The 15,228-nt window shown below is 43.9% G+C and overlaps 1 protein-coding gene and 1 non-coding gene across 2 annotated transcripts in view; both read left to right on the top strand.

Moving 5' to 3' along the window:
• Prtfdc1 (phosphoribosyl transferase domain containing 1) overlaps positions 1 to 15,228 on the top strand; it is a 105,175-nt gene that overhangs the window by 73,741 nt on the left and 16,206 nt on the right. The window contains exon 4 of the mRNA XM_045151166.1: positions 7,656 to 7,721. Within this exon, the coding sequence (XP_045007101.1) occupies positions 7,656 to 7,721 (66 nt within the window). The remainder of the gene's footprint in view (positions 1 to 7,655; positions 7,722 to 15,228) is intronic.
• On the top strand, positions 1,557 to 1,719 carry LOC123461002. The gene has a single exon (XR_006637338.1). It is a non-coding gene; the product is annotated as a U1 spliceosomal RNA (small nuclear RNA).

Raw genomic sequence — 15,228 nt, 5'->3', positions numbered from 1 at the left:
AATCCCAGTGCTTCTCAGCAGGGTATCTTCTTATACCCATCCCATTCTTCTTTTTAGGGTTTTTATCCTATTATTTACTCCAAAGAGAGAAAGAAAGTAGGAGGCAGATAGAGAATGAGTATACCAGGGCCTCCAGCCTCTGCAGACGAACTACAGATGCAAGAGCCACCTTGTGCATCTGGCTTACGTGGGTATGGGGACATTGAACCTAGGTCCTTAGGCTTTGCAGGCAAGCACCTTGTCTGCTAAATCATCTCTCCATTCCCATCCCATTCTTTTTTTTATAGGTATATATTTTTATTTTATTATTTATTTGACAGGGAGAGAGAGAGAGAAAAAATGGGCAAACTAGGGCCTCCAGCCACTGTGAACGAACTCCAGATGTGTGCACCCCTTGTGCATCTGGCTAATGTGGATCCTGGGCAATGGAACCTAGGTCCTTTGGCTTTGCAGGCAAATGACTTAACCGCTAAGCCATCCCTCCAGCCCCCTCCCCATCCCATTCTTTAGCAGTCTTATCACAAGTGTATGAGAGCTGCTAATAGATGTCATTACTGATGAACAGTGTTCATTTGGCTGGTTTTGAATGTTACAGCTATAAATATTTCCTGAGTTATTTAGGAGGGGAAACTATGCAAAAACAATGATCTTCTAGGAAAGAGCCATCACTGGGATATGGTCATCTGCTTTTTTGTTCTTTGTTTGTTTGTTTGTTTGTGGAAGGGTCTCATTCTAGTCCAGGCTGACCTGGAATTCACTGTAATCTCAGGGTGGCCTCCAATTTACAATGATCCTCTTGCCTCTGCCTCCAGAGTGCTGGGATTAAAGGTGTGCCCCACCACACCTGGCCACATTTTAAGTTTATTTATTTGCAAGCAGAGAAAGAGAATGGGCATGCCAGGCCCTCCTGCCACAGCAAGCAAACTCTAGATGCATATACCACTTTGTGCATCTCTTTACACAGGCACTGTGGAACATAGAACATAGAACTTGGGTCATTGGGCTTTGCAGGCAAGTGCTTTAACCACTGAGCAATCTCTCCAGCCCTTTCCACATTTTAAGATATACACTTTGCTATCCTTTAGGGTCCTTCAGATATGATGGGAGGCTCAGCTTATCATGCTGTATGGTTTAAAATCCATGTTCAAATCAAAACAAGAAATCCATAGGGAGATTCAAAACAGAAGGGTCTCCTGCCTCAAAGCTTCATAGAAAGTTTATGCCAAGCAAAGTGGCTGGATGTGCTTTTAAGCTGAGTTTCCTTTTTCTTGGGTTCCTGTGTAAGAAGTGGCTCATTGTAGCATCATCCTTCTCTTTTTTCAGTGACCTTCATTCTTCCCCTTAGCCTGTAGTTTCTCAGGTCCTTGTGGTCCCTTTTTTTTTTTTGACCCAGCATCCCTTTATTTCTCATAAAGAAAAGAGCCTTTCTCTGTTGGGTGGAGGAGAATACCAATCACAATGGAATAGTAAATTATTGTCATTATATAAAAGCCATTTTGACTCCAGAGAAAGTCACATCATGTTTGCAAAGTTAGGTGTAAAAAGAATGCAAAATGATACTTACCTGGCAGGAGAGATACCATGATCAACAGGTGGTTTTCCCAGGGTGAGGCTTGTCCATTGTACTCCAGATGTGCTGACCCCTGCAATTTCCCCAAATGCAGAAAACTCGACTGCATAATTTGTGGTAGTGATGGACTGTGTTTGTGTTCTCCCCAGAGGGGGAAAAAATGCAAAATGAATTAAACTCTAATATGTTAGTGTGTGTATTCATACTCATGTTTGCTTAAACTTGTTAGTTTGACCTTTAAAATGGAATCCTTCCCTAATCACCAGGTGAACTCAGTAAATATGTCAGTAATTTATCATTTCATTTTTAATCCTTTTTGCATTTAACTTTTAAAAATATCGAGGAGACTGGGAACTGAGGTCATGAGACTGAGGACATGGAGCAGGTAGCAATGATTTCCCTCTACCAATGGAAGACCTGTGTTTTTTCTGCTTCCCAACTCCCAAGCTGCTCAAGTCCATGTCATTTCACCTTAGCTTTCCAAATAGTTTCTCATATGCGTTTGCTTATAATTTTGATGGTTGTTTTTGTTTGTTTGTCTATCTGTCCCTCTCTGGGTGATAAGTTTATTCAGAGATCTGGAGAAGAAACTTAGAGTAAGAAAATCCAAGTGCTGCCTGTAAACGCTTCATGTCTAAAGTGGGTAGTGGGCTGGGAAGATGGTTCAACAGTTAAAGGTTCTTCCTTGCAAAGCCTTGTCAACCCAGTACCCACATAAAGCCAGCTGCATAAAAGTGGTACATGTGTCCAAAGTTCATTCACGGTGGCAAGAGACCATGGTGTGCCTATCATCCCCACCTCTCATGAATAAATTTTTTAAAAATTTAAAAATTAAGTGGGTAGGGGAGATATTAAAATTTATTCTGGCTGGTCATGGTGATGCGCACCTTTAATCTCAGCACTCAGGAGGCAGAGGTAGGAGAATTGCTATGAGTTCAAGGCCACCTTGAGACTATGTAATGAATTCCAGGTCAGCCTGGGCTAGAGCAAGACCCTACCATGGGAAAAAAAATAGTTATTTTGAACACATGTACTCAGATACTTCAGGATCACTCATTAGACACTGAGCGCTGCCAGGTGCCAGCCCAGATGGTACAACTGAAATGGAACTGGGTTGCAGTGCTGGGAGAATGTTTCTTCCTTGGCACTCTCCAAGTTCACAGTGATGTTCTAGATGTTTGTTAACATCCAGATATGCAGACAATGTTGTTGGGACATGGAAACATATGATATCCAGAGGACTGTATTAAAAATGAGAATTGCAGCCGGGCATGGTGGCGCACGCCTTTAATCCCAGCACTTGGGAGGCAGAGGTAGGAGGATCGCCGTGAATTCAAGGCCACCCTGAGACTACAGAGTTTTCCAGGTCAGCCTGGACCAGAGTGAGACCCTACCTCAAAAAAAAAAAAAAAAAAGGGCTGGAGAGATGGCTTAGCGGTTAAGCACTTGCCTGTGAAGCCTAAGGACCCCGGTTCGAGGCTCGGTTCCCCAGGTCCCACGTTAGCCAGATGCACAAGGGGCGCACGCATCTGGAGTTCGTTTGCAGTGGCTGGAGGCCCTGGTGCGCCCATTCTCTCTCTCTCTCTCTCTCTCTCTCTCAATCTCTGTTGCTCTCAAATAAATAAACAAAAAAATAAATAAATAAAAAATTTAAAAAAAAATAAAATAAAATGAGAATTGCCTCTGTGCAGCATGATGGCAAAATACGGCAGTAATAGCCAGGAGCAAAGACATGGAGGGCAGAAGGACGTGTTGCTGGCCCTCCCCTGACCTCAGCTAGTTGGTGGTGCTCATTCATTGACAGTGGTCCATGGTTCACAAATGGGGTACCCATGATATTTGTCAGAATTTGTGAATATTGACTTTACCTATAAATTAGACTGATACCTTAGTAAATGTTCTTTTGCTAACACATAGCATGAATCTACTATTAATTTCCTTGTGACCCCCAAGGTAATGATGCAGCCAGACCTGGAAAATATTAGGAATGCGCCATCCATGCCCATGTCCCCCCCATGATCTGCATCGTCTGATTGTAATGTGCTGGTGATCACCCCAAGGCCTCATGCCTGCTACATGAGCACTCTGCCACTGGCCTCCATCCTTAGCCCTTATGCATTCTTTTTTTTATTATTGACAACTTCCATAATTACAGACAATAAACCATGGTAATTCCCTCCCCCACCCCACCTTCTCCTTTGAAGCTCCACTCTCCATCATACCCCTTCCTCCTCTCAATCAGTCTCTCTTTTATTTTGAAGTCATCATCTTTTCCACCTATTATGATGGTCTTGTGTAAGTAGTGTCAGGCACTGTGAAGCCATGGATATCCAGGCCATTGGGTGTCTGGAGGAGCATGTTGTGAGGAGTCCTACACTTCCTTTGGCTCTTACAGTCTTTCTACTTCTGCAATGGATCCTGAGACTTGGAAGGTGTGAAGGAGATGTTTCAGCACTGAGCACTCCTCTGTCATATCTTCTCAGCACCATGCTGCCTTCTGAGTCATCCCAAGGTTGCTGCCATCTGAAAAGAGAAGGTTCTTTAACCAAAAGTGAGAGTAGCATTAATATATGGGTATGAACATAAAGAGAAGTGCTTTTGGGCAGCTTGGTGAGCATAGTATATGCATTTAGACAGCCACCAGCAGATGTCACACGCCTAGGGCTCATGACTTCCTGCATCATAGGTTTTCAGTATCAGGGATGTGTTCCCTCCCATGGAGTGGGCCTCCAATCCAATTAGAGGGCATTTTGTTTCGCCCATAACAGACATGCCACTATTCTACCCATTGGATCATTTGGCCTGGCTGGCCAAATTTAAGTCTTGCAGTGTCCACTGTTGTTTATCTCCACTGGTCATTTCTCTCTCTCCCATGGAACTGTATGCAGCATAGCTTTTTTCAGCTTGTGTCAGCTGGTCTACATAGAGGAGGTTTTTAAATCCAGCAGGATTTCTCAGGCATATGCATCTGGGTTTGTTTTCAGTGACAGGAGGCCCTGATGCACCCATATTCTCCCCTCTCATGAATAAATAAAATATTATTTTTTAAAAAAAGAATAGGCATGTTATATTGGGAAAAAAAAAACATTAAAACTAGTCCTTACATTTGAGGGTAAAAGATATGATAACAATGACATTTCAAACCAGTAGGGGAAAATAATTAACAATTCAGTAAATAGTGATAGGATAATTGGCTATTTACACACTGGGAAGATTAAGTTCCAGATGGATCGAGGACAAATGTAATATTAAGAACATATTTAGGGGCTGGAGAGATGGCTTAGCGGTTAAGCGCTTGCCTGTGAAGCCTAAGGACCCCAGTTCGAGGCTCGGTTCCCCAGGTCCCACGTTAGCCAGATGCACAAGGGGGCGCATGTGTCTGGAGTTCGTTTGCAGAGGCTGGAAGCCCTGGCGCGCCCATTCTCTCTCTCTCCCTCTACCTGTCTCTCTCTGTGTCTGTCGCTCTCAAATAAATAAAGAAAGAAAGAACATATTTAGGAACTTGGGCTGAGAAAGGCCTTCATAAATGAGACTTGCCTGGCACATTGTTTAGCTCTTTGATGTCTTGTAGTTTTTATTTTAACAAGCAAATATGAAATCAAGAGGATGGCAATAAGCATTCAACAGAATGAGGACGATAATAGAAATTTTATAAAATTTGCTCTGAACCGGCAGAATTTGAATCTTATTGATTACATTAGACTTTGTGGTTTAGTTCTCACATCCAGTTCTGCATAGCTCAGTTGTAGGGAGAACTGAGTTCTTTTGCAGCTGCTGAAAACCAGGGAGCAGAGTCTAGCACGTGGATGTTCTCTCCCTGCCAAGCCCGGTAGCTCCGTGCCTCTAGAGGTGAGAAGATGCACTCTTCTCCTTTGACGTTGTGACACATTCTTAGCCTCCTTCGTGCTTGTGAGTGTGTATGTATTCACCAGTGCAAGAAACAGCCAAGGGCCTGGTGAATTCTGCATATTCTAGGAGCCTCCTTTCTCCAAAGCAGACTGTTGATCTTATCTAACTTAGTGGTCCACAGGATGTTCTGGGTGAGGGAGCACGCACCTCTGCCTTTGCCTTCAGGCAGTTCCTCTGTCCTCCGCAATGAAGAGAAATGCTTTAGCTAGTGGAAGTGAAGTAGTCTATGTGTGTATGGTGTGTTCACCTTGTGTGCAGATATGCACACTACATATGCACGCACAGAAGCCAGAGGAGAGCCTCAGGTAGCCTCCTCCATTGTCCCTCCGCATTGTTTCCTTGGGACAGAGTCTCTCACTGAACCTGGAGCTGCCATTTTTCCATCACACTGTCTGACCAACAAGCCTTGGTGATTCTCCTGTCTTTGCCCCTTCCGGGTTGAAGTTACAAGTATGTGGGACTCTTTACGTGAGTGCTGAGGGCTGACCTCAGGCCCTCATGCTTATGCAGCAAGCACTCTCACCTGCTAAGCCATCTCCCAGTCCTGGGTTGAAACATTTCAAGGTCTCTCTACCTGCTTTTTTTAAAAAATATTTTTTGTTCATTTTTATTTATTTATTTGAGAGTGATAGAGAGAGAGAGAGAGAGAGAGGGAAAGAGAGAGAGAGAAAGAGACAGATAGAGAATGGATGCTCCAGGGCTTCCAGCCACTGCAAATGAACTCCAGATGCGTGCGCCCCCTTGTGCATCTGGCTAACGTGGGTCCTGGGAATCGAGCCTCAAAGTGGGGTCTTTAGGCTTCACAGGCAAGCGCTTAACCCCTAAGCCATCTCTCCAGCCCTCTACCTGCTTTTAATCAGAAAAACTGATATATTAGCATTTTAAGTATTTTTCCCCTTCCCAGTCAACCAATCTCTTGATAAGGTAACTGTCCATTCTGGTAGAGACCCTCATTTGAAGGCTTGAGTGCCTAGAAAGTCGAAGGCCAGATACAGACAAAAGAAGAGATCACAAGCCAGCAAGAGGAATGACGATTGGCATTAGTAACCGAGGACATTCCCTCGTGCCGCACGGCACACCCGGGGTTGTCTTGTCCCTGAGCTGGGATCATGGCACTGCAGCGTCACTGCATTCTGGCTTGGCCATGAAGCTGACTGCCTGAGTCAGTCACAGAGGCCCCTCTAACTTATGTCTGTCACGAGGCAGAGGAGAGCTTGCAGGCTGTTTCCTTCTGATTATCTTGTGAACTTCACTGTGAAAACAAGGCGTTTGCTAATTTGTTTGGTAGGTTTTATTGGGAGAGAGTAATGTGCTATCCTGAAACACTGTGAACAAGAATGACTTGAATTAAAAAATTGAATCAAAATATATTTCCCTAGTGTGATTAGTTTCATGTTCTTGGAATTGCAGAAATGTCCTGAGGCCAGCTCTTCATATCAGAAAATCACATGCAATCTTTCTTGATCCATGGCCTCTTAAAATTGCCCTTGACATCAGATGAGGGCTGAATTTCCTGATAAGAAATTGAACATAGCCACATGTGGTGGCACACGCCTTTAATACCAGCACTTGGAAGGCCGAGGTAGGAGGATAACTGAGTTCAAGGCCTCCCTGAGACTACCAAGTGAATTCCAAGTCAGCCTGGGTTAGGGAAAAAAAAAACAAGAGACAGAGAGAAAAAAGAAAATAAGAAAGAATTAGAACAAGCCTTTGTCTCCGGAAGCAGATTCTGATCATTGTCCTCCACGGACCCTTAGGAGGGCTTGTTGGCTGAGCTGACAAATGCTTGGCCACTCCTGAGGGTCCCCATCCCCTCACCTCAGTAAAGTTCATGAGGGACTATCTTCTGTAATTCTGCCTGTCTTGAGACAAGTTCAAGTACCTTCTTTGGCATGCTTCAAAATCAGCCGTCCAGACCCCCCCTCACCCCCCCCGCCCCGCCAGTCTCTCCCCGTTAGTCATTAGAAAGCTTTGTCTCAAGAGCCTGTGGGAGAGTGGCTCTTGGTAACCATGGGCAACCATGAGCCTTTGCTAGCTATTTGTGCTATATTTGTAGGCGCAATCTAGCCACTAACTGAATAGATGGGGAAAATGTGCCTTAAAGGTTTTCTTGTGCAGTAAAATGATTGTTTTTCATTTCTTTCTCTCTCTTTTTTTTTCCTCTTCTTTTCTGCAGAATGATCAATCTATGGGTGAGATGCAGATAATTGGAGGCGAGGATCTCTCAACGCTGACTGGAAAGGTTTGTTAATGTAACTTCTCAGTAGGCAGGGCAGTCTGGGGACCTTAGTGACTTCATTTCAGGTCATATACTCTCCCGGGTTTGCTAATTCATGCAAATGGATGTGTGAATCTCTTTAATGATTTCTCCTTTCGAAAACACTCCTTTTAGAATGCTGCTAGGACATGATGCGATCCCACCCTTCTGGCTTCCAGTTCCATTGCTCTTTGTGACAACAAAACCCTTGGCCCTGGCTCTGTACTTTCTTACCAGTTGGGGCACCTTTCCCCTTCTCTTATCATCTCTTGCTTTACACCTAGCATGGTGGGAAGACATTTAAACAGGCTTGTTGAAATGTACAAACTAGAGAGGGAAGAACAAAGAATTTCTTGACAGCACATTTTTTAGCACTTTCCTGAAGGCTCCTTCCCCCATTAAAAAGAATGGGAGCTTTGGATTGTAAGGAAGACACTCCAGTTTTACTTTGGATTTACAAACCTGCTAATGTCTAATCAGGAAGTGAAAGACGATTTGGATCCAGACATAAACACTTAAATTTAAGAAAGGTTTTTTGATAAAGCATTGTGGCACGAGATTTGAAATGCAAGTTTGCTGGGAAAGCAAGCAGCTAGCCGCTACAGGGTTTGTTTTTGTCACCTGTACCGACCGACCTATTCTTGTGTCCGTTATCTAGAGCAGCATAGTCTTTCAGAGCAGAATGTGTCCATCTGTTACACAAGCTTAATCTCTCACACTTGGGGGTTGTTATTGTTATGAAATCCCCCGTGGGGAAAAAGAACAGCAACAACGTTTAATACAAATATGTATGATAATATTGGGAGAACTACCAAGCCACCAGGATGCTGACCAGAAAGCGGGGTCTTTCCCTTAACTCTAAGACAGCAAAGTAAGTTCCAAGTGCTAATAGGAGTGAATTTTGTTCCACAGCAATTGAAATTAATTTATTAGTAGTATTCTATCACTAGGCCATCATTTGGTGTTATTTCATTAGTGCATAAAATATCCTAGAAAGCTAAAGTACTCAATTTCCAGAAATTCATGGCTTCTAACAACCCTGGAGTGTTCTTTAAATGATGTGAGTACTTCCATACTCGCTTACTAGAGCACAAAGGAAATACGTTCCTTGTCTTGTGCTTTTGCTCTGAGCACTGTCCAAGTGACAGCTCTTCAGATTCCCAGATGAATGCCAGGAAATAAAATTGTGCATAGAAGTGGAGTTCCTCTTTCCTTACTAGTAAGACCGCTTTCCATCTTATTCAGATGTGGTGTCCCTCAGACATGAGCACAGATGTCCCCGTGCTGTTGTTGGTTTTAGAGTTCGCAATGGAGGGGACCAAGATGGACAGTTAACTGATATCTGTGACTTTATTGTAACTGGAAGAGGGAGAAAGAGGGCAAAGTGAGACTGAGAGAGACAAAGAAGAGAAAGGGGATTCGTGTACCAGAGAGAAAGACAAGAGAAAGGGAACTACACACCAGAAGCGGGGGGGACCGGAAAGAGAATAAGTGAGGGCCAGGGAGTGAGTTTTATGGGAAGAGGATAGGAACTGTTCTGTGAGGGAGGGGCCCTGGGTGGTGTGCAGAGAGGTAGGTTGAGTGAAAGCAGCCTTCTCTCCTCGTGATCCCCGAACCACAGGTCTAGGATGGGCAGGCGCTCAAGGAAGGGAGATGCGTAGAGAGCTATGAGACTCTAATAGCGTTAAGAGCCGGAGAGGAAGGAAAGGGTAGTTTCTGACCAGAGGTAGAGTCAGTAGAAGGGGCGACAGCTCTTGGCTTCAGTATCCACCTGTAATTATTGCAATGATCCCATGAGAAAACAGAGGGTGTGCACATTCAGACAGAAAAGATGGGAAACCCAGACAGTCACTTTTTCCTCTTGTGACAAATTTTTTCTTCCAGGTTACCTGGTGCTGCTTAGTCATATCCCTACACCCTTGGTGTGCAGAGACACACTGCTATGTGCATTTAAACATGTGCTACATGGAGCCCTTGAGCTTAGAACTCACCAGCTAAACACATCTAAGATGAATCAGTAATGATCATCTAGGTTCTCAAGTACCAAGCCAACCTGGTTTTGAAGACTGCAGTTCAGGTGCCATCTTCCATCAGAGTCCAGCCAGGGCAGGGCAGCCCACCCTATGTCCTTCCATTCCCAGCTGGCATTTGTACGCCTTTCTCATCTCCATGTCTATTATCCAAGTCTTGAGCTTTGCTACTCCAAGTGTACTCTAGCTTAGGGGCCAGCACATTTTTTTTATAAAGGGCCAAATTGTAAATATTTTAGACTATGTGGGCCAGCAACCTCTGTTGCAGTTATTTGACTCTGTTGTTATAGCATAAGAGCAACTGTAGATAGTATAGAAACAAATGACTGTAGCAGTGTTCCAACAAAACTTTATTTATGGGGTTAGAGAGATGGCTTAGCCATTAAGGTGTTTGCCTTCATAGCACTAGGACCCAGGTTCAACTCCCCAGAACCCATGTAAACCAGATGCATATAGTGGCATATGTGTCTAGAGTTCATTGGCAGTGGCTAAAGGCCCTGACGTGCCCATTCTCCCTCTCTCTCTCTAATAAATTAATTAATTAAAAAGCAAAACTTTATTTAAAAAACAAGGACCAAGCTAAATTTTGTCCATGGACCATAGTTTGCTGATATTGGGTCTAGGATCCAGCAAGATCAGCTCCACCTAAGTGCTTATCAGAAATGCAGAATCTAGTCAGGTCTGGTGGTGCATGCCTTTAATCCCAGCACTTGGGAGGCAAAGGTAGGAAGATCGCCGTGAGTTCAAGGCCAACTTGAGAGTATGTAGTAAATTCCAGGTCAGCCTGGGCTAGAGCAAAACCCTACCTTGAAAAACCAAAAAAAAAAAAAAGAAAAAGAAAAAGAAATGAAGATCTAAGATGATTCTACCAGCTCTACTGAATTAAAACCCTCCTTGGAAACAGATCTCCAGACGGTCTCTGTGTACTTTAGAGTATGAGAGGAACTGGCCTTCCAGGATGAGGACCCCACTGTCCCTGAAAGCTGCTCCAGTATGTAAGAGTCTCCCCTGAACCTCAACCTTCAATTAACTCCTGCTACCCTTCCAACCATTCTCCACAGAGCTGCCCAAGAGATCTTCTTAAAATGCAAATTGGGTCACATTGCTAGCCAACTAAAACCTTCTAGCAGCCTCTTAATTAGGGACTGTCAGACTCTACCAAAACAAAACAAAACAAAATTAAAAAAAAAAAAGTCCAGTTAAATTTGAAGTTCAAATATTAAATAAAATTTCACTGTAAGTATACACCATATGGATTTACTATAGCTACACCTTGGGTAATATTTGAAATATACCTAACCTAAGCAATTATTTGTTGTTTACCTGAAATTGAAATGTAATTAGCTGTTTGGTGTCTTACCTGGCAAGCTCACTCCCAGTACTCTCCAAATGTGATCCAAAATCCTTTCAGTATGACCTGCTGGAGTTGTCCTGAGTCCCCTGCCACATTGTCCCGTGTCATTGGTGTCCTTCCTCACGATACCAGGCAAGCATTGGTGCTAACACTCAGACAAGCTGGGTCTTCCCTGGAGTGCGCTTTCCTCCTGCCCTTCATCTCTCAGCCTACATGACTACCCTACACAGGATGACTTCCCTAGCGGTCTGAAATGGCTCCCGGGTCTTCTCTTCTGTGAATTCTCCAGCTCAACTTCTATATGCAAAGCCTTTTCCTTTTACAGACCTTTCTACAATTTAGTGTTTATTTGGAGGTTTTTAAATTGACAACCTTTTTTATTGATACCTTCCATAATAAAAGACAATAAACAATGATAATTCCCTCCCCTCTCCTGCTATTGCAGTCAGGTTCACATTGCTGGTAGAAATCACCTGACCAAGAGCAGCTTGTGGGAAAAAGAGGCTTATTTTGGCTTACAGGCTTGAGGGGAAGCTCCATGATGGCAGGGGAAAACAATGGCATGAGCAGAGGGTGGACATCACCCCCTGGCCCACATAAAGTGGACAATAGGAACAGGAGAGTGTGCCAAACACTGGGATAGGGAAACTGGCTTGAACACCCATATGCCTGCCTGCAAAAATACACTCCTTCCAGGAGATGTTAATTCCCAGATCTCCATCAGCTGGGAACCTAGCATTCAGAACACCTAAGTTTATGGGGGACACCTAAATTAAACCACCACACCCACTTTCCCCTTCAAAAAGCTACTCTCTATTATATCCCCTTCCTCTCTCCATTAGTCCCCCCCCTTTCTCTCTCTCTCTATTTATTTATTTATTTTTGATTTCTCAAGGTAGGGTCTTCCTCTAGCCCAGGCTGACCTGGAATTAACTATGTCATTATGTTGTCTCAGGATGGCCTTGAACTCATGATGATCCTTCTACATCTACCTCACAAGTGCTTGGATTAAAGGCCTGGGCCACCACACCTGGCTTCTCTTGTATTTTTATGTCATTATCTTTTCCTCCTATTATGAGGGTCTTATGAAGGTAGTGCTAGGCACTTCAAGGTCATGGATATTGAGGCCAATTTCTTTGTGAAATATTGCACTGTAAGCTGTCCTACCCTTCCTTTGGCTCTTACATTCTTTCTACCACCTCTGCCACAATGGACTCTGTGCTTTGGAAACTATGATAGAGATATTTCAGTATGGAATACTCCTCCGTCACTTCTCAACACTATGGTGTCTTTTGGGTCATCCCAGTGGTCACCACCATCTGAAAAGAGAAGCTTCTCTAAGGAAAAGAGTACCATCAGGTATGGAATACTCCTCCGTCACTTCTCAACACTATGATGTCTTTTGGGTCATCCCAGTGGTCACCACCATCTGAAAAGAGAAGCTTCTTTAAGGAAAAGAGTACCATTAATATATGGGTATGAACATTAAGTACTTATAGGTCAGTTTGGTGAACATAATATATGCTTTTAGCAAGATAAGAGCAGACATTACACTCCTAGGGCTCATGACCTCCCCTGTTATTTGGTGGTTGATTATTATTATTAATAACAGATCTCATATTTGGAGTTTTTATTGCCATTCTTCCCATCAGAAAGTCAGTGAGAAGTGTTCAGGGGGAAACAACCTTGTTTACCATCTGTGTCCAACATAATACACACAGCCTGGTCCACCATAGGATGGAAGAAATATGTGTTAAACAGTGAGTACATCATATCCTTCTTACACAGAAAATCACAAAGTAGGGCTGGAGAGATGGCTCAGCACTTGAAGCATTTGACTGCAAAGCCCAGCAAATCCCAGGTGCCCACATGGAGCCAGATGCACAGGGTGGCACATGCATCTCCAGTTTGTTTGCAGTGGCTAGAGACCCTAACATGCACATTCCCTCTCTCCCTCTCTCTCTCTGTTCCTCTCTCTGATTTTCTCTCTCACACACATAAATAAATAATATAAAGAAAAAAATCACAGGCTGAAGAGATGGCTTAGCAGTTAAGGTGCTTGCCTGCAAAGCCTAAAGACCCATGTTTGACTCTCCAGATCCCATGTAAGCCAGACACACGAAGGTGAGACAAGTGCAAGTTCACACGTGACCACTAGGTGGCACAAGAGTCTGGAGTTCAATTACAGTAGCTGAGGGCCTGATGTGCCAATTCTCTCTCTGTCTCCCTCACTCTCTTTCTCTCTAAAATAAAAATAAAAATCATAAAGAAGTGCTAGAGAGCTGGCTTATTGGTTAAAGCACTTGCTAGCAAAGCCAAAGAACTCAGGTTCAGTTCCCCAGGACCCATGTAAGCCAGATGCACAAAGTGATGCAAGCGTCTGAAGTTTACCTGCAATGGCTGGAGGCCCTGGTGCGCCCATTCTGTCTGTCTCTCTCCCATCTATCTCTATATGCTTGCAACTAAATAAATAAATATTTTTTTTAAAAAAAATCACAAAGAAGTTTTAGTTTAATTTTGAGACAGGATGTGGTAGAGAGAAATGTTAAATTTAAGCCAGATTGTCAAGGCTTCTAGTGGCAAGTGATGTGCTCCAGTCTGTGTTTCAAGAAGAATTCTTTGGCTGCCTCAGAGAATACTTTGGAGGATGGCAAAAGTTAATGAGTGTAGGAGTAGAAAGCACACATCAGCCAGCTGATTGAGTGTAGGGTTGCAGGAGAAAGTGTTGAGAGAGGGAGTGGAGACTGAGGGGAGCACAAGGTCTTTAGACTTGTAAGAAGCTCAAAGAAGGAGATTGGGGAAGTGGATCCCACATAGTTAAGGGTGAAAGGAGGAGCTTAAAAGGGCCACTGCATAGCTGAGTGATTGAGTGCTTGCCTGGCATGTACAAGGCTCTAGATTTCATACCCAGCACCATAAAAAAAAAAAAAATATGAGGGCTGGAGAGATAGCTTAGCAGTTAAGGCGCTTGCCTGCAAAGCCAAAGGACTCAGGATTGATTCCCCAGGACCCACGTAAACCAGGTGCACAAGGTAATACATGTGTCTGGAGTTTGCAGTGGCTGAAGGCCCTAGCGCATCCAATCTCTCTATCTGGCTCGTTCTCTCTCTCTCTCTCTCTCTCTTTCTCTCAAGTAAAAAACTAAAAATTTTAAAAGTGAGCAGTTTTTTCACTTTACTTTTAGAATGTCCTTGTCCTTCCCCAGATAACAGGATGATGTTAATCAAACTTTGCACTGCTATGACAAAATACCTAGGAAGACAACTTAAGAGAGGATTTATTTTACCTCACAGTTTCAGAGGTTTCAGTCCATGGCCCATCAGCTCCAGGGTCTCCAGGCTTTTGATGAGGTAAAGTCATGGTGGGTGTGAAAGAGGAAGGGTGTGCTCACCTCACGGCAGCCAGTAAGAATAGAGGGGGCACATACTCCAAAAGCCAACCAGGTGCTACCTCCTGATATCCCACTTGTAAAGTTAGCACCCTCGTGAGCTGATCGCCTCTCAGGACGCCTGAGCCTTTGGGAGGGTGGTATTTTACATCCAAACCCCAGCAGGCGTGCATGTACCTGTTCTTCAGCCCTATCTGTCCAGGGAGAGTTTGAGAAACAGAAATTTCAGAAGCTCCAGATCCCTTCCAATCATGTGGAACATACACCAATAGGAACAAGCTTGAAAGGACAAGGCACTCAGCTTCCTTTCATAGTTGCAGAAGAAAATCTTAAAGTGTAATAAATGTCCACATGGTTGGCAGGGTTGATGTAAGTCATCCTCTAACTCTCCCTTCTGATACACTCACCACACACTTTATGTCAATCAATAAATTTTCACTGAAGTTAATTTATCATGTTACCACTCTGCCATGGACTTGCCCATGCCTTCTCCCTTTCAAAGCACAGCACCCAGGGAAGAGAGGGAAGAGCTTCCTAAGTCTCCTTTGTTTGGGCTTTAAAAAATACAAATAAGAGCCAGGCGTGGTGGCGCACGCCTTTAATCCCAGCACTCGGGAGGCAGAGGTAGGAGGATTGCCATGAGTTCAAGGCCACCCTGAGATGACAGAGTTAATTCCAGGTCAGCCTGGACCAGAGTGAGACCCTACCTCGAAAAACCAA

This window comes from Jaculus jaculus, chromosome 5, assembly GCF_020740685.1.
Source record: "Jaculus jaculus isolate mJacJac1 chromosome 5, mJacJac1.mat.Y.cur, whole genome shotgun sequence".
In the NCBI taxonomy this organism is placed as follows: Eukaryota; Metazoa; Chordata; class Mammalia; order Rodentia; family Dipodidae; genus Jaculus; species Jaculus jaculus.
The sequence above is the reverse complement of the archived record's forward strand: the minus strand, read 5'-3'. Positions and strand labels throughout refer to the sequence as shown.